General features: G+C 45.4%; 1 protein-coding gene and 1 long non-coding RNA gene across 6 annotated transcripts in view; one reads left to right on the forward strand and one right to left on the reverse strand.

Annotated features, from left to right (window-relative positions):
• MYCBP2 (MYC binding protein 2) overlaps positions 1-18,502 on the forward strand; it is a 415,400-nt gene that overhangs the window by 210,959 nt on the left and 185,939 nt on the right. For all 5 annotated transcript variants that reach the window (XM_045011267.1, XM_045011270.1, XM_045011275.1 and 2 more), the window contains 5 exons: positions 8,285-8,491; positions 10,769-10,900; positions 11,587-11,765; positions 14,650-14,792; positions 16,020-16,120. In XM_045011267.1, coding sequence (XP_044867202.1) covers positions 8,285-8,491; positions 10,769-10,900; positions 11,587-11,765; positions 14,650-14,792; positions 16,020-16,120 — 762 coding nt within the window. The remainder of the gene's footprint in view (positions 1-8,284; positions 8,492-10,768; positions 10,901-11,586; positions 11,766-14,649; positions 14,793-16,019; positions 16,121-18,502) is intronic.
• Positions 1,056-4,665, reverse strand: LOC123367212. Its single transcript, XR_006578357.1, has 3 exons — positions 4,604-4,665; positions 2,279-2,365; positions 1,056-1,356 (listed from the first exon to the last, which is right to left on the reverse strand). It is a non-coding gene; the product is annotated as an uncharacterized LOC123367212 (long non-coding RNA).

Here is an 18,502-nt window from a genome sequence, read left to right on the forward strand (position 1 = left end):
TGAGTTTCTAACTACCTATATCAAGCCTTGCAGAAGGACTCTCCTAATTGTCTTTTGCTTCCTATCCTGCACAGAATTCATAAGGAAATGTTCAGTTTCACCCCAGTCTGATGAGGAGTGTTGAGGAAACCCAAAAGTGCCTCCATTTTGATGGACCCACCCATCTGGGGCCCCTTGGACCTCACAGTGGAGCAACCTGACCAACAGATAACTCCCAACTCATGGCCAGGAGTTTACAAATTATATCTACTAATAGTAGAACCTTATTAATCAAGGAAGGTTCAGATAACATTTACATGAATGATCAGACAGATGACCATTGATATGATGGGTTAACAAGTGCCTTTTGAATACCTCATGACTACATATGGCATTTCAATCATTATCCAGTGTAGCCTTTCATGGGTGCAACATTGTTACAGCTCCTCACCTGAGGAGTCCCTTTTGCACATGCTCTAGCCCACAAAGTTCATCCAGTGGGCAGCTTGACTGAAATCTTTAAACTCTCACCAACCTACTCTCCTCCCAGCCATGTCTCGAATGGCAGTATAGACTACACCAAGGGTGTAAGGGAAGGTGTGGATTAACCTCCCCTCCCATTCCTTCTTTCCACTGTATGGCTTGACTCAGAAGAATCTTCTGTGTCCAAAGCAGCTTCAGTCGTCTTATCTGTATACATATATTGTAAATAATTCTGTAAATAGTGTTTTTATAGTTGTTCTTCGAGTGATTGCTCAGGTGTATTCCACAGTAGGTGTGCGTGCTTGCCACGTGCACTGGTGCCGGAAGTTTTTCCCTTAGCAGTACCCGTAGTGGGGGAGACCCGCTGCGACCCCTGGAGTGGCGCCTCTATATCGCACCATAAAAGGGGATGCACGCTCCCCCCCCACCCTCAGTTCCTTCTTGTCACCAACAAGGGGGCATGAGTATCTGTACACTGACCCTACCCCGAACTCACTGGTGGTGGAGCCGGTCAACCTCCGTGAAAGACACGGCCAGCCCTCACCCACCCCCAAGGACAAGGATAAGAGGAGGCTGGACACATTTGGGGAAAAGGTTTATTCCTCTGCGAGTTTCCAGCTCAGGGTGGCAAACCATCAGGCACTCCTGAGCAGGTATGGCTTTAACTTGTTGGGGTCTCTGCCTAAATTCAAGCTCTCCTTCCAAGAGAAGGACAGGAAGGAATTCAAGGCTCTAGTCAACAAGGGTGCGGCAGCGGCGAAAGCAGCTCTCCAGGCGGCCTCAGATGCGGCTGACACAGCGGCATGTTCGATGGCCTTGGCTGTCTCCATGCGACGGGCGTCGTGGGTTTCGCTGTTGGGGCTGTCCATGGAATCCCAGTCCCTGATGCAAGACCTGCCGTTTGACGGCAAAGCATTATTTGTGGACCAAACAGATACGCGTCTGCACAGGATGAAAGACTCCCGCACCACCCTGCAGACTCTCGGCCTGTATGTCCTGCCAGCCAAGGACAAACCCAGGCCGCAGCCCTCGGCTCCCCCCGTAAGGGGCAGATATGAGCCCCCACCTAAAAGGCCTAGGGACCAGAAGCGCAGGTCACAGCGCCAGTCCCGTTCAGCCCCATGCCCCGGCCCCTCGAAGGGCAAAAGGCAAGAGAAGAGGCGTTTTTGACTCTTTGCGGGGGGCCACCTGGCCTGTTGCCCGGGAAACCCCCCAGTTAATAAAGCTGGTTTTTGGCAATAGTTTATTGGCCTTCAGAATGCATTGGTCCCGTATAACATCGGACCAGTGAGTCCTCCGTACCATCTCCAAGGGGTACAAGCTGCAGTTCAATGCAACCCCACCACATCATCCTCCATCCTGGGGACCCGGAACACGCCCTCCTTTTAAATCAGGAGGTGACGTGCCTTCTTGCCCTAGGCGCGGTGGAGAGGGTACCTCGGGAATTCCAGGGCAAAGGGTTTTACTCCCGGTATTTCCTGATCCCAAAGGTGAAAGGCGGGCTCAGGCCCATCCTCTACCTGCGGAATCTCAACCAGTTTCTGGTTCGCTGCAAATTCCGTATGGTGCCCTGACCTCTATGATTCCGTCCCTGGACCTGGGGGATTGGTTCACATCCCTGGACCTCCAGGATGCGTACTTCCATATCCACATTTCCGAGGGTCACAGGCGCTTCCTCCACTTCCTGATAGGGACAGACCATTACCAGTTTACGGTTCTTCCCTTTGGCCTTTCCACGGCCCCCAGGGTTTTTACCAAATGCATGGCGGTGGTGGCAGCCCACCTCAGGAGGAATGGGCTGCAGATCTTCCCCTACCTGGATGACTGGCTGCTCAAGGGCAAGTCTCGGTCCTAGGTGCAGGCGCAGATGGAATTCCTGCTAGATACCTGCACGAGTCTAGGCCTAGTGGTGAACAAGGAAAAGTCCACGTTAGTCCTGGTTCAGCGCATACACTTCATAGGGGCGCTGTTAGACTCCCTGGTAGCCATGGCCTCCCTCCCCTGGGACAGGTTTGAGACGCTCAGAGGTCTCATCACCTCGGTCACGGCCTTTCCAGCAATGACAACACGGGTGTGCCTTCAAATCCTAGGCCATATGGCAGCATGCACCTCTGTGGTGCGACATGGCAGGTTCAGGATGAGGCCCCTCCAACTCTGGCTGGCCTCCCGGTATTCCCAGGCCAGGGACGACCTGGACAAGGTCATCATGTTGCCACCCAATGTAGTAGCCGACGTGCAATGGTGGTCCCTCCCGAGCAACATGCTTCAGGGTATCCCCTTCCGGGAACTCCCTTCCTCACTAGATTTGGTGTCGGATGCCTCGGACCTGGGATGGGGAGCCCATGTGGGGAGCTTCAAAACCCAGGGCAGATGGTCACCCTCGGAATTGCATCTGCACATAAATGTCAGGGAGCTCAGGGCGGTACGCCTGGCGTGCTTAGCCTTCAGCCAGCACCTACGGGGGAAGGTCATCAGAGTCCTCACGGACAATAAGACCGCGATATATTATATCAACAGGCAAGGAGGCACACGATCCGTGGCCTTGTGCCAGGAAGCCCAGCTCTTGTGGGAGTTCTGTATATCCCGCAAAATCCTTCTGAGGGCTTCTCACCTGCCCGGCAGGCGCAGTATGCTCGCAGATCACCTAAGCAGGTTCTTCTCCCAACAACACGAGTGGTCTCTAAACAGGGAAGTGGCCATGCAGCTCTTCCTAGAGTGGAGCACTCCCCAGGTAGATCTATTCGCCACCGTCCAGAATCGCCTATGGCTATGATTCGGCGGGAGAGGGCGAAGGGGCGATATCGGACACGTTCCTAATCCCATGGTTGGGCCGCCTGTTCTACACCTTCCCGCCCTTCCCCCCGATAGGCAGAGTCCTACAGAAGGTAAAGGCAGACGGGGCTTGGATTATCCTCATAGCCCTGGATTGAGCCCGTCAACATTAGTACGGGACCCTCCTGCAGCTTTTAGTGGCCCCCCCCGTGCAGGCTGCAGCTCCGACCGGACCTCCTCTCCCAGGAGGAAGGATGTCTCCTCCACCCCAACGTGGTTGAATGAGGAGGGGGGTAAGTGGTCTGAGGGTGTTAGACAGGTCCTGCTCGAGAGCAGGAAACTGTCCACACGTCTAAACTATCTGGCCAAATGGTATCGATTCTCCAGGTGGGTGAGGGAGAGGGGTTCTTCCCCCTCCTCCGTGTCTATCCAGCTTATCCTTGGTTACCTCCTGTCCCTAAGGACCCAAGGGCTGGTGCCCTCCTTGGTCAGGGTGCACCTGGTGGCCATTTTGGCTTTCCGCCACTTGGTGTTTTCACACCACATGACCTCCCGATTCCCGAAAGGCATTCCCTTACGCTAGACCCCCGGTCCCGCTCTGGGACATGAACCTAGTGCTCTCCCGCCTCACAGGGCCTCCATTTGAGCCCTTGGCCACATGTTCTTGGTCCCATCGTGTTTACATCGTGTAAAGTGGTGTTCCTGGTAGCTATCACCTCAGCCTGCTGGGTCTCGGAGCTTAGGGCCCTGACCTCTGAACCCCCGTATACGGTCTTCCATAGAGATACGGTCCAGCTCCGCCAGCACCCAGCTTTTCTGCCGGCTTTTCACATGGATCAGGACATCTTCCTTCCAGTCCTCTGTCATAAGCCCCATTCCTCCAATGAGGAACGACGCCTGCACATGCTAGATGTGCGTAGAGCGCTGGCTTTTTACTTAGACCTAACCAGGCCGTTCCGTAAATCCCCTCAGCTTTTCATTGCTTCTGCCGAGCACATGAGGGGGCAACCGGTATCCACCCAGTGGATCTCCTGCTGGATCACCTCGTGCATATGCACTTGTTACAACCTGACAGAGGTTCCCCTGCCTCCTATAGTGAAGGCTCATTCGACGAGAGCTCAGGCCTTGTCCGCTGCCTACGTGGCTCATGTCCCTATTCAGGACATCTGCAGGGCTGCTACATGGTCCTCTGTCCATACCTTTTCATCGCACTAAGCGATCGTCTCCCAAACGCAGGGTGACACCAGGTTTGGTAGGGCGGTGCTCCGCCCCGGTAACCCTTAAACTCTTACCCGCCTCCATCAGGTATAGCTTGGAGTCATCTACTGTGGAATACACATGAGCAATCACTCGAAGAAAGGACAGTTACCTGTTCCATAACTGGCGTTCTTCGAGACGTGTTGCTCAGGTGTGTTCCACATCCCGCCCTCCTTCCCCTCTGTCGGAGTTGTCTGGCAAGAAGGAACTGAAGGTTGGGCGGAGCGCGCAGCCCCCTTTATGGCGCGATATAGAGGCGCCACTCCAGGGGTCGCAGCGGGACTCCCCCACTACGGGTACTGCTAAGGGGAAAACTTCCGGCACCGGTGCACGTGGCGAGCATGCACATCTACTGTGGAATACACCTGAGCAACACACCTGTTCTGTAACTGGTATTCTTCGAGATAACTGTCCTTTTTTAGCGTTTTTCTAGTAGACTTTTTAAGTTGTATAGAGCATTTTTTCCCTGCCTTGGGGACTCTCCCTATTTTCTCCCATTGGAAGAAGGACTGTGCAGAGTTCTAAGACTTAAGAACTGGCTCCTTCTTGGTCAGCAGTGACCACTAACGCTGCCTTTACTGCCTTAGAGAGGCTCATGTTTCTGCCACATGCAGCATCTGCCACCTTTTTCCGACCCCAAGCTTGAGAGGGACAAGAGCTTCAACAGAGGAAGCACCTCATGGAAAAAGCCGTGAGACCCCAATCAGAAGTAGACCAGGAGTACCCCTTCCCCCCATCCATACACAGGCCTCCGTCTGCAAGCAGTGTTCCTCCAAGCATGAGCTCTCAGGCTTTTCATGGGAGTGAGGGGCACTCTCACAAATGCAGGATCAGATCCCCTTCTAGATGTGATCCCAAAAGAAGGGATCCCTCTCTGACTCCCTCCAAATCAGCTGAGTTCTCATGCTTGGGCTCTAAAGACTTGGATCTGCCTAAATTTTCTGATCGCATATCAATCTCATAGAACTACGGGCAGTACGAAGGGCCTGCAGTGCTTTCCTCCCACATCCATGGTCCTGCCCTGTCTGAATAATGTCAGACAATATGATGACTGTCTTCTCTATAAACAAACAAACAAGGAGCAAAATCTCTTTCTGTATAGACACGGTCCACTTATGGAACTGGTGTATCTGGAATTACTCCACCCTTTTAGTGATGTACCTCCTTCATGCACAAAATTCTCTGGCAGACAATTTCAGCAGACACATCTCCATAGACCACAAGTGGGTGATTCACAATTCATTTTCATTGCACCTGTCAGGGGCAGGTGTCGGCAGTCTTACTGAATAGTTAGAACTGGGTTGAGGGCATCAGGGACTGGAGCTGGGGACCAAGGGTCATAGCCAGGAGCTGGGAAGGGAACACAGGGCTGGAGCAGGATAGGATCAGGGCTAGAGAAAGACAATAGCAGGCAGAGGCAAGAGTGGTCACAGCTATGGGCAAAAAGCATTGAGTAGTTGGTGACCAGATGTTGCTGAGCTTAACAGGAGGCCTGCTGGCTCTCTTCAGCCAGTCAAATGGACCTGTCAATCAGGCAGTCCTATCACAATTCAGTTGAGCTCATTAATCAGCCTGGAGGCTGGCCTGGCTAGTCCTTGGGCTCAGCTGAAGTTGCTCAACCCTGATAGCACTCAAGTGGCCCAGGCAATTCTGGTTTCTATACCTCCTTCAAATGTTCACCAATCTTCCCATTGGCATCTAGCCCTTCCCACATCTGCTGAATCAGGAGACTGGTGGGATCAGATATGACAACCTAGACTAGCTCCACATCACAGCCTGGTATTTGGATAGGCATCAGACCTACAGTGTTCATTTTCAGAAGTGGGTATTCACTTCTTCACTTGCTTCTTCACTTGCATCTGAAGAAGTGGGTATTCACCCACGAAAGCTCATGCTGCAAAACGTCTGTTAGTCTATAAGGTGCCACAGGATTCTTTGTTGCTTTTACAGTGTTCATTTTCAGAGTCCAGTTGGACTGTTCTCAACCACAGCAGAAAAGACTCCACCAGAAAATGTTATCTAGCTTAATCAAGACATTTCTCTAGCTGGGCACAACAAAATCTCTTCTCTCCAGAGACTGTGCAGGTATCCCTAGTATTGACTGCCTCCTCACTCTCAAGACAATCAGGCCTCTGTACTGGCTTGCAGTGGGTCCACTTAATAGCAATCAATGCCTTCCACCCTCTGGAGGAGGACTATTGTAAGGGCCTCATGAGGACCTTCCAAGCAGTAATGAAGCCAACACACCAATGGGACCTCAATCTTGTATTCTCAGTACTTACCATACTGTCATTTGGACTGTTAGCTGCATGCTCAATGTCCCACCTGTCTATGAAGATCACCTTTCTCGTTACCATCATGTCCGGAGGAGGGTGAGTGAACTGGGAACTCTCATGGCTAATCTGCAATACACCATGTTTCATAAGGAAAAGGTTTCCTTTTGCCTCCACCTGAAATTCATCCCTAAGGTAATCACCAAGTTTCACATGAATTCGCCTACAAGTATTCTTTCCAAAACCTCCTGCTTCCACTGAGGGGGGGAAATTTCATTCCCTTCACCTAAGAGCTTTTAACATTTTATTTGCAAAGAACTAAATCAATTAGGAAGTTGTCTAGACTATTTGTCACTATAGCGAGTGATCCGGGCAAGCATTGTGTGCTCAAAGACTCTCTATGTGGATCTCTGGTTGTATCATCCTTTGCTATCAGTTAGCACATCTTCCTTCTCCAGATGCAGTGAGGTCCATTCCACTAGAGCACAGGCAACTTCATTAGCATCTCTTCAGGAAGTACTTATATTGGACATTGGTGGGGCAGCCTTTGTGTTCCATCCACAACTTCATGAAGTATTACGCTTTAGTCCCAGCCTCTTCTGCAGACCCAGTCATCGAGACAGTAGTAGTATACATCTATACTGCTGCATCCTTGTACCCCCTCCTAGTTGAATACTGCTTAGCAGTCACCCACATGTGCAATACACATAGGGACCAGCACTCAAGAAGAAATGGAGGTTACTTACTTGTAACTGGAGGGTCTTTGGGATATGTAGTCCATATCTATATTCCACTACTCATCATCCTTCCCCTCTGCTTGGGATTATGTCTGGGTTCACGATAGAGAAAGAACTGGGGAGGGGGTTGATCGGCACCTTCCCTTGTAACCTTGGTACTGAGCATGAGGAACACCAGGGGCACGGATGCAGACCAACAGACACTACTTGCAAATTCTCTCTTCTCATGCACATAGAGAGCATGAATACAGTGTGTGGAGTACAGATAGGGATCACACACTCAAAGAAACTCCAGTTACAGGTAAGTAATTTTCCATTTAGTAGTACAACAGTACTTGCAGAATTTTGCCATATCCATTCTTAAAACAAAAGCTGCAAAAATCAGCTGAACTTTTTGACCCCTTAAGAATGAATAAAGTGATTCATTTGATCTGCTAAGAGTGACAGAAGTGATACATGACATTACCATATTGTATATCTTTCCTTAAAAAGAAATTTCAAGCAAAATTTGCCATTTTAAAGTTTCTAAAATATTTCCTGCTTAGTTTTGTTAAAAATATTTAGTCAGATATTTTAGACAAATTGAGAAAAAGATGGTTGATATAAATCTTCTTATTTTTAACTAAAGTTGCAATAAAGTCCTCTTTTGTGATGTCTCTGATGTTCTAACACCTGCTTCCTAAATTTACTAAGTTAAAAATATTTATATAATTGAGATAATTTTGCTTTCTTCCATTAAAACAAAGTATATTCTAGTTGTTGCTTATATTTATTTCTTTACAGGTTGATGGGCTTAACTCCCTTCATTCTGTCAAATCCAGCACAAACCGATTCACTAAAACAAGTCAGGGAAGAAGTTGGAATACTGGTAATGGGTCCCCTGATGCAATCTGTTTCTCTGTGGACAAACCTGGTGTAGTTGTTGTAGGGTTTTCTGTTTATGGAGGAGGAGGAATTCATGAATATGAGCTGGAGGTGTTAGTTGATGATGTAAGTATTGCACTTTAAAAATAAAAAATCCAAACAAAAATAATATATGGTAAAGGAGGACATGTATATTTTTACTCTCCAAGATATCAGTGCACCAATACAGTATGTTACAACTTAATATTAGTAGCATTATTCCAAATAAAATCTTAAAATTCTTTGGATTTAATAAATACAATTATAGCACTAAAGCATAGAAAGAGAGAAGCTGTGGTAAAGGGAGGTCATATCCTTTCAGCTGAGTTTTATCAGTATATAGATACGTTGTTTCCCACCCTGAGGGGTGGGAATGCCAGCTTATTCGGGGAGAGGAATTGTGGCAGAGGGAAATCTGAAACAGAATCATAGTGAGAGTAAAGTTGTTTCCCTTCCTCCTTGCAAATGTGCTCCTTTAACTATGAGTAAAGCAGCAGTTGGCTTCTGAAAGCTGTCCATCTTCCCCTGCTTTCTTAATTAACCCTAATAGAACCATACTTGGAAGATGCTCACGTGTGCACAATTGTGGGTCAGATATTCCCTGAGAGTGAGAGGATGTTTTTTTTTATTACAATGATGCACTGGAACTCAGGAGTTTTGCGTTAATTCCCATCTGTGACATAGACTTCTTTTGTGACCTTCAGAAGTCACTTACAGCTTTATCCAAAGCCCACTGAAATAAATAGAAATCCTACTATATGTTTTAATAGGCCAGAGGTCGGCAACCTCTGGCATGCAGCTCGCCAGGGCAAGCACCCTGGCGGGCCGGGCCTGTTTGTTTACCTGCCGCGGCGGCAGGTTCAGCCAACCGCAGCTCCCACTGGCTGCAATTCGCCATCCCAGGCCAATGGCGGTGGCAGGAAGCCACGGCCAGCACATCCCTTGCCTGCGCCGCTTCCCGCCGCTCCCATTGGCCTGGGACGGCGAACCGCGGCCAGTGGGAGCGGTGATTGGCCGAACCTGCTGACGTGGCAGGTAAACAAACTGGCCCAGCCCGCCAGGGTGTTTACCCTGGCAAGCCACATGCCAGAGGTTGCTGACCCCTGCAATAGGCTTTGGATCAGGCCCTTAATCGCTCTGTGACTCAGATCACCATCTATATAATGAGGGGTAATATTTCCTTTCATCCTTTGGTTTAGATTCTTAGATGTTCAGGACAGGGCTTGTCTCTTACCATGTGTTTGTACTAGCTCCTTGCAGAATGGGTCCCTGGTATTTTATGGCCTCGAGGCCTTACTGTACTACAAAAAATTCATCAGTAAATCACCCCAAATTTTTGTTCTTTGTTTTTGTGGCACTCATCTCAGATGCAAAAGCACATGTATTCTGGCCTATGAATATGTCCATAGATAATCAGTTCCTACTCCATGTGGCATGTAGCCTTCTGGTGAGTGAGAAAAGGGAGGAAAACGCCTAGGAGATGTTGGGGTTCTGTAGGACAGGAGAAACCAGAAGGAACCCCCAGAAGAAGGGAAACAAAATAATGGGGGATGGGGATAGAGGAGGAAATCTTTCTGAAAGCAACATATACAGAAAAGAAAAAACGAAGGAAGAGATAAAATAGCATAGACAGAAAATTGACCAAAAAAAGGCAAACAATATATGAGAGTTTGGTCTGGGTTGCAACATGCTATGGAGGGCTCACCTACCAATCTATCATAGAAAATACTCATACCAAAACGAAAAGCCATTGACTACAGCCAGAGGTAATTCAAAGTGCTGCTATGCAGAAATCTGTTTGAAACTGGAATTAAGTCCTTTGCTCCCAAGACAACATATTCTGCAGAAGTATTGTGGTGATACCTTCATTCTAGTGAAGACACAAAGTGTGATTTGGTGCACCTATAGTCCTAGTTGTTCACTTTTGGGCACAGAGCTTGAGTCCTGAATGGTAGGAGCATGCAGTTGTGGGAAAATAAGTTCTCTGTTTTAGAAGTCACTTTTTATGAGGAGAGCCTTAGGTTACGTCTTCTTTAAAAATTTGAGTGGTACAACTGTGGAGCTCCAGCTGCACTGTGGTGTATACACTTGCTACAGTGACAGAAGGGTTTTTTCTGTCACAGAGGGTGTGACATTTTTCATAGCCCTAAGTGACGTAGCTAGGTTGACCTATGTTTTTGGTGTAAATGAGCTCTTATTTATTTGCTGAAGGGTTTTTAGCTCTTTAAAAACAGTGGTATTTGTGGTACACAGCGTTCTGACATAGTAACTTTGAAAGTATAATTATTAGAATAAGTGCATAATCTGAATAGATGGTTACATTTTATACAAATTAAAAGTTGATTTTATATTTCCTCAAACTAGAGTGATCATGCTGGAGATTCGACTCATTCCCATAGATGGACATCCTTAGAGTTAGTAAAAGGAACATATACCACAGATGATTCCCCCAGCGACATATCTGAAATTAGACTTGACAAAGTTGTGCCTCTGAAGGTAAATAAAAGGAAAAGCTGTGTAATTCCTCATTTATTGTCAGTAAATGCTGGATTTTTATTCTAAAAAATTAAATATTAGAGTTAAATTGGTGTTGAAAAATAACTGGTTCTTTCTTATATAGATGTGAAAAATACATGCTTCGTTTAAATGTATATTGTTTTGTTGAGAAATAAAAAACACAACATATTTAGAAAAAACTGTCATTTCATTAGCTACCCAATAAGTGTAAAGTTCAAATTCTAAAATGAATTAAATCTTATTTTTGAACGTTAGTGTTCAGTAGAATGTAACTTGTGTACTATCTAAAATATTTTTAGATATATACTGGCAGCTAATTTTCCGGAGTTTCTAGTCAATGGGGTATGTTATCTTTTAGTTATTTTTAAAGAAACCAGAAATAATACAGTTTACATCACTGTGAACAAAAACTTTGAGGGCAGGCAATTTCTGACTTTTACTAGATGCCACGCTTTTTTCCACTTACTTTTATTTTTAGAGTATTCCCTTAAGTTGAAAGCTAATGTGTATAAAATACTTTTCGACCATGTACTGTTTTTATATAATTGAATAAAATCATATTAAGTAGAAATGTGTGCTTTCAACATGAATACTACAAACTATTATGAAACAAATTTTGTGTACCAGTCTTACATAGTATGCTGTTTCTGGCTTTTGTTTTGAAGGAAAATGTGAAATATGCAGTCCGTCTGAGGAACTATGGAAGCCGCACTGCCAATGGAGATGGGGGAATGACCACAGTCCAGTGTCCAGATGGTGTGACATTTACGTTCAGTACATGTAGTCTGAGCAGTAATGGCACAAACCAGACACGAGGACAGATTCCACAGATTCTTTATTACAGGTCTGTGAGCTCTCATGCTTGATTAAAACATTTTTTTTTCATAAAAACTTCACATAAATCCATTTATGAGAATTCACTGGAATTAACAAATCTAAGTGAATTTTGTGGAGCTAGCAGCTTTGGTTAGAACAATATCTCGCTCTTCCAACTCAATTATGTTGTTTTTAGCTTTGTTTTATTGAAAACAGCTGGCTTTCTGGATCATAATCTGTCCCTCTCATCCAGGACATTTGAGTTGTTCCTCTCTGCCATCAAATCTTGGCGGCAGTTTAGACTTGTCCATGAGGCTCGGGTGCAAGGCTACACTTCTTCTGCCCTCATTTCAGATATTGTGCTCCAGTCTGGCAAACGTTGTGGTAACTTAGCTCTCCTGCTTTGTCCATTGTTATCCTGGCTTTTAAAGCCAGATTTTGGAGCATCAGTAAGTGGCATTTGTTCTTCCCTCTATCTTTCATGCAGAGTACAACATTTTGAGGGGGATCATTCCTGGAATGGGATCACTCCCTGAGAACTATTCCTCTATCCCGTACTCTCCCCACCCCTCAAAGAATCAGATTGCATCGTGAAATGACTCTGTTGTTTATTGAACTTCTGCCTCATTTGCTTTAGAAGTTGAAAGGTGTGTTGAGAATGAGGCAGGGGAATACAGGAAGAGAAAGTGGTTAAGTCCATTGAATGCCACCCAAGAGAAGGCTCTGCCACAGACTTCTGTGTAATACTGGGAGAGTCACTTAAATTAAATTTTTTGCAGGTGGCCACTAACTCTGTTTCTCATTTTCTGGGTGGCCAACTTCAGACATCTAGGGCCTGATTTTGACAACATCTCAATATAGGAATTGTTGTCATTCCCTCTGTGATAAAGGAATACTTTTAAATTCTCTGCATCAGAATCAGGAATCCTATGAGATAGTTGACAAGTCTGCACTTTCAGGGGGTAAAGGGAGAAGCTGAGGATAAGAACAATGTATCAAAGCTAAATAATTTCTTTCTGTTATCATTCACCACAGAGTATGCTGGGGAGATACCTAGTCTAGACATGCTTTCTTATCAATTAATAAAAATGAGACACTGTCAAAAATCAAAATGGTAGAAGAAGTGGTACTAGAACAAACTGATAAATAAAATAGCAACAAGTCTCCAGGAACAGATATTTATCCAAGATTTTGAAGAAACTAAGCAGCTAACAAAATGATATAGTTCTATTAAAAATCAGCTACTACACTGAGAGATTGGAGGGTAGTAAATGTATCTAATTTTTAAATAGCAGTAAGGGATGTTACATAAAAATGTCCATACTGGCTCAACCCAGTGGTCCATCTAGCCCAATATCCTGTCTTCTGACAATGGCCATTCCAGGTGCTTCAGAGGGAACGACCCCCAGTTTGAGAACCCCTGCCATAACTAGACTTGATCCTGAACACTCTTGCCAAACTACCATTTGAGTCATTACATAGAATTTTCTGTGGTCCCTCTCACTTAAATTCCTGTCCTTGGTTGCCAAAAATTCAGCCTCTTTCATTGTGTTTCATCAGGAGGAGGAAGTGCTTAGGACAGTGCCAGAAATTTGGCGGAAGTGTCTCTCTTTATTTTAACCCCAATTATAAGTATTCCTCCTTTGTGTCCTAATCCAAGGAACAGTAAGGAACGAAAGATTATACTGTTAGTTTGTGATTGATCAGAACATTAAGAGTGTCCCAGAGAACTCAGAAGTCCAGGGAGTCAAGGAGGCTTTCCTTCAGGAAAAAAGAATTTAAGAAGGGAAAAAGCAACAGCCAAATCTACCCTGTCTTATTGGATAAAATAACTCCCCAGTGAGGGTTACATCAGTAGCAGGAAGGAAGTCCCAGAATCACTCAAGAACTCGTTGTCAGAATTATTGGCATAAACATCTTTTGCTGGTGTAAAGAAGTCACTTGGGCATCACTCCATGCCTTTTTCAAACACTATTGAGTGGATGCCCAGGCCTCTTCCGAAGCAGTATTCAGAAGGAGCATCATATGGGGCATTGTGGGATGCTTGTTCCACTTAACGGTCTAGACTGTTACTTTGGAAATTCTCAAGTGTTTTGGGGCTAGCATAGAGAATCTAGGAGAGAATGGGACATTTTCCTTACCTGATGACTTCTCTTCAGTTTATGACAGTCGAGACCCTCCCCCGGTTCAGAGTCTGGATATAGTTTCAGTTTGGGTTTAAAATAAAATGTGTGTTTAAAAAAAATCAAATGACTGCTTTCAAAGTGTCTACTGAGCTGTCTAGCACCTTATGTGCATGACTGGAAAGGTTTTGTGTACTGCTCCGTTAATTCGTAGGGAGGCACTATGTCCTAGCATAATTTTTTTCTTTGAAAAAGATTATATCTTGTAGGGAAATTTGCCCATCCAGGGCTGTTCATTATAAAATTATTCCTTTAGTTAGGAGGGAAAAACATTTCCTAAGGAAGTTATATCACTAAAATTTCCATTATGGAAGTTTTATAAATTCCTGTGGTGAATCTGATAGAATCTTTTGTTGGAGTAGATGGACAATTGACCTAATCCAGCATAGCAATTAGGATGTTTCTGTGATATGAAGATTTGAAGAAATCATCTAAATAGAGTAATATATTTCAACTTGATATGTTTTCTCTTCAAATCAAAATTAATTGATTTGGAAAGATTTTTATGTAGCTGTCACTCCCAATATTTCTTCCATGGTCTCTCACTACATGCAGTATTATTTATTTTGTTCATTTTTTTTGCTGTTTCTTTATAAATGAATTGATTTTCTTTGTGCAATTTAAAACAAGCCTCTGTCAAGATTCTCTTTAAAAGTCAAGTGTATGTAATATCTTTAAAAGGTAAAATTTGTGTATTATGAACTCATTTTAAATTAATCTGCTATCCAGGAGTGAGTATGATGGAGATCTACAGTCACAGCTTTTAAGTAAAGCTAATGAAGAAGATAAAAACTGTAGCAGAGCTATTTCTGTTGTGAGTGCTGTGGTACGAGCTGCCAAAGACCTGTTACACAGGGCTCTTGCTGTAGATGGTAAGACTTTTTTTCTAATTGAAACTTAGTTTTATTCTTTGGCAACACGAATTAATGGTAGTGAGATCAGTGTCTCTACAGTATAGATAGTATTAACATATAATTCTTCCCCCTCCTGCCCCTCAGGAATATTCATCTACTGTCAAGGGTGCCAGAGCCTTCCCAAAAGTGGGGGGGCCTCCCTCCAAGACCCTTTTCCTGGCCAAGCCAGAACAGGATTGGGGAGCCCATTCACCTCCCGCCCAGGGAGTGGAGGGCTGAAAGCAGCCCCCTGCCCTCCCCCTGGAGCTCCTGCCCAGGACAGGTGGAGGGACCCACTTCCCGCAGCTGCCAGCGCTGCTCGACCTGACTCTGGCTGTGGGGAGCCGCAGAGCCGAAGCCCGGCCATGATAAGAGCCGGGCAGGCAGCTGTGGGGAACCCCAGCCTGTGTCCATGTTTCCTGGTCCCCCACCTAGGGCAAGTTGAGGTTCTGCTGCGGTTCCCGACAGCTGCCCAGGCTTCCCAGCTGGGCTCCACACTGGCCTGGCTGGAGGTTGGGACCTCACAGGGAAGAGGAGAGGAAGGAGGGCAAGGTGTGCCCCAGTGAAAAATGGACCACAACCCCCATTTTCAAAAAGTGAGAGGGGCCCTGGCCCCCTTCCATTCTCTCTTTCCTCCCCCCTGCCCCGATCCGGTACCACTGTCTACTGTATAAATTACAGCATGTTTTTCATTAGTGTGTTTATCAGAAAAACTGTTGAAGATAATGTGTTTGAGCATTTTTGCAATAAATCCCCATTTTTAGGAGATTATCATTTGGTCTTAAATAATTAAAGTGGTGCTTGGGCTACTACTTCAGAATAAGGATTAATTGACTCTAAAATATTAGACCATATTTTAGAAATTTGTTGCAGATTTTATTTTTGAACTTAAACAGTTTTTATACCTTTAGTAATCAATTGACAGAATAATTTATTTCTGCTCTAACAAATGAAGCTTTTTATACAGTGAATGTTTTAAATGAGAATTTTACCTTAAAATGAATTTTGCAGGCTCTTAAATTGACTCTGAAACAGGGTGCACTTTATGATAAAAATAATTTAAACTGAAAATGCATCAGTGTAAACATACTTTTTAGTTTATGAACCATTACTATACAGTAGGCAAAACAGAAAAAAATAATTTTGTCAGAGCTATAGTACGTTCATTATAAAGAATATCTAATTATTGTAATAATCTTTGTTTAGCTGAAGACATTCCAGAATTGCTCAGCTCTTCCAGTCTGTTTTCAATGCTGCTTCCCCTTATAATAGCCTACATAGGACCAGTAGCTGCAGCTATTCCCAAGGTATGTTCTTCAGTAGCCTATACAGATGTATTTTTAAAATGCTGTATAAGAGATGGCTGTGGTCTGAAAGGCACTTTTGTGTTTGTGTATTCTTTTGAATTCCTGATTAACCTTAGAACACTTGACACATTAAAAGCTGCCCCAAAAGTGTTAGGATTATTCAGCCATGGTAACAAGAATTGTCTATAGGAACTTTCTCTACCCTTACCTTTTTCTACTGTTGTCTCAGAATATTACTTATGATCTAAAAGACCAATTTATAGCAATGTTTTCTTAGCCACTTTTTCATAGATTTATAGAAATGTAGTGCTGGAAAGGACCTTGAGAAGTCAGTAAATCCATCCCCCTGTACTGAGGCAGGACCAACTAAATAAACTTAGACCATCCCTCACAAGTGTTTGTTCATCATTGTCCGAAATAGATTGCGGTTCGATCAGCTTTATATTGGGAGAGGAAAATCAGGCAGGACCAGAATAAGGTGCAAAGCCAAGTGGCTGCGTTTATTTGGGGGAAAGTTACAACTTGGGCCAAGGGAGAGAGGCAATTTTTAGCTGGGATGTTGTTAGGCAATATAAACAACCCAAAAATCATTAACAGTACAATTCTATACTGCTCACTGCACCACACTGGATAGGCAGACACACCAATCACACAAGATGGGAATCGGGTTCGTCAGGGCGGTGCCCGGTGCAACACAGGAAAGAGACCCACAGGCCACTGCCTCAACCGCCCTTGCTTTCACACTAAGGGTAAACCCAGAGTGTGGTGCGGCTGCAGTTGGGCAGATTCCACTCACACAGACCGCGGGGACAGGAACCCCTTGGTCAGCTAATCCCCAGGTGGAGACAGCTCCCAGACACAAACACTCCGGACAAAGACAGAGCAGTGACTCACACACTTAAAACAGTTTACAATAAACAATTTATTAAAACCTTAGAACAACTATACACCTAGGCAATTGTGCAATTATGAGCTCAATACTTTAATCCCTAACACTGTGTACACACTTGGTACTGGGTTAGGGAGGGGAAAAATAGGAGGCTAGATAAGCAAACTGCCAGAAATTAGAAAACAAATACCGCACTCCAGGCGCAGCTAACCAGCAGAGCAGACACCAGAAGCATGATGAGGTGCCAGGAACAGGTCCAAGGCGACAACGAAGACGACACGACACGAGCTAGCTATACCGGGAGGAGACCCTGGCCGAAAGGTTGATCAGGTCCTTCAGCTGACACACGGATACTCCACACAGATTTTGGGGGGGAACCTAGTTTTATAGAAAGGGTCTCACTCACTCGTGTCAACATCTGATTGGTCCCTGGTTCCCCCTCCCTCCAGGCTCCGAGCTGTTGCCCCCCACGCTGGCAGGATTTGCACACGGCACACTGGGGTATCTGGGCAGAATTAGGTCTCTGTATACAGTACTCTGGAGTTGCTGGGCAGAACTAGCCTGACCTCCAGACGACCGGGCCCAAAAAGAGCGGGAAAATGCATACTACGGAGTTGCTGGGCAGAATCAGGTCTTTGCACACTGCACTAGCCTGATCTTTAGACGGCCCAACAGAAAAAAAAACAGGAAAGTACACACAGCACTTTAGTGTTGCTGGGCAGGATTAGGTCTCTGCCCTTTCCTATGCAACAAGAACCTGGTCCAAGATGGAGGCTGCCTTGTCCTTTTAACAGGACAAGATGGCCGTGGACCGACAATTGGCCATACAGAGCCATAACTGCGTATCAGGTTGCGACAATCATGTTCTTAAAAACCTCCATTGATGGGGATTCCACAGCCTCCCTTGGAAGCTTATTCCAGAGCTTGCCTACTCATATAGTTAGAAAGGTTTTCCTCATATCTAACCTAAATCTCCCTTGCTGCAGATTAAGCCCATTACTTCTTGTCCTACTTTCAGGTTCCCCCTGAGTCTCAAAACTAAACATGTCCCACTAACTCAGCATCTAGATTCTTCTTCTTCCCTAACAGCTTTTTCCAACTGCCTCCCCTTCTGAAGTCATCCAAGCCCCTTCCCCAGCTTGACCTACTCTCCAGTGAGCTGTTCCCTTCCCAGGTCAATATTCCATGCTGTTGCATCACAGCTGCAGGCCCTAATAGCATGTCAGTAACTCAAACCTGCAGCAGGTGCTAGTGCTCTTGCCATAGTTACTACACAGTGAACCATTGATAACTACTCTCCGACTTCAGTCGTTCACCCAGTTCTGTAAGCACCTTATAGTAATTTCATCTAGACCGCATTTCATAAGAACATAAGAATGGCCATACTGGGTCAGACCAAAGGTCCATCCAGCCCAGTATCCTGTCTACCGACAGTGACCAATGCCAGGTGTCCCAGAGGGAGTGAACCTAACAGGTAATGATCAAGTGATCTC

The sequence above is a fragment of the Mauremys mutica genome, chromosome 1 (genome assembly GCF_020497125.1).
Source record: "Mauremys mutica isolate MM-2020 ecotype Southern chromosome 1, ASM2049712v1, whole genome shotgun sequence".
NCBI lineage: Eukaryota > Metazoa > Chordata > Testudines > Geoemydidae > Mauremys > Mauremys mutica.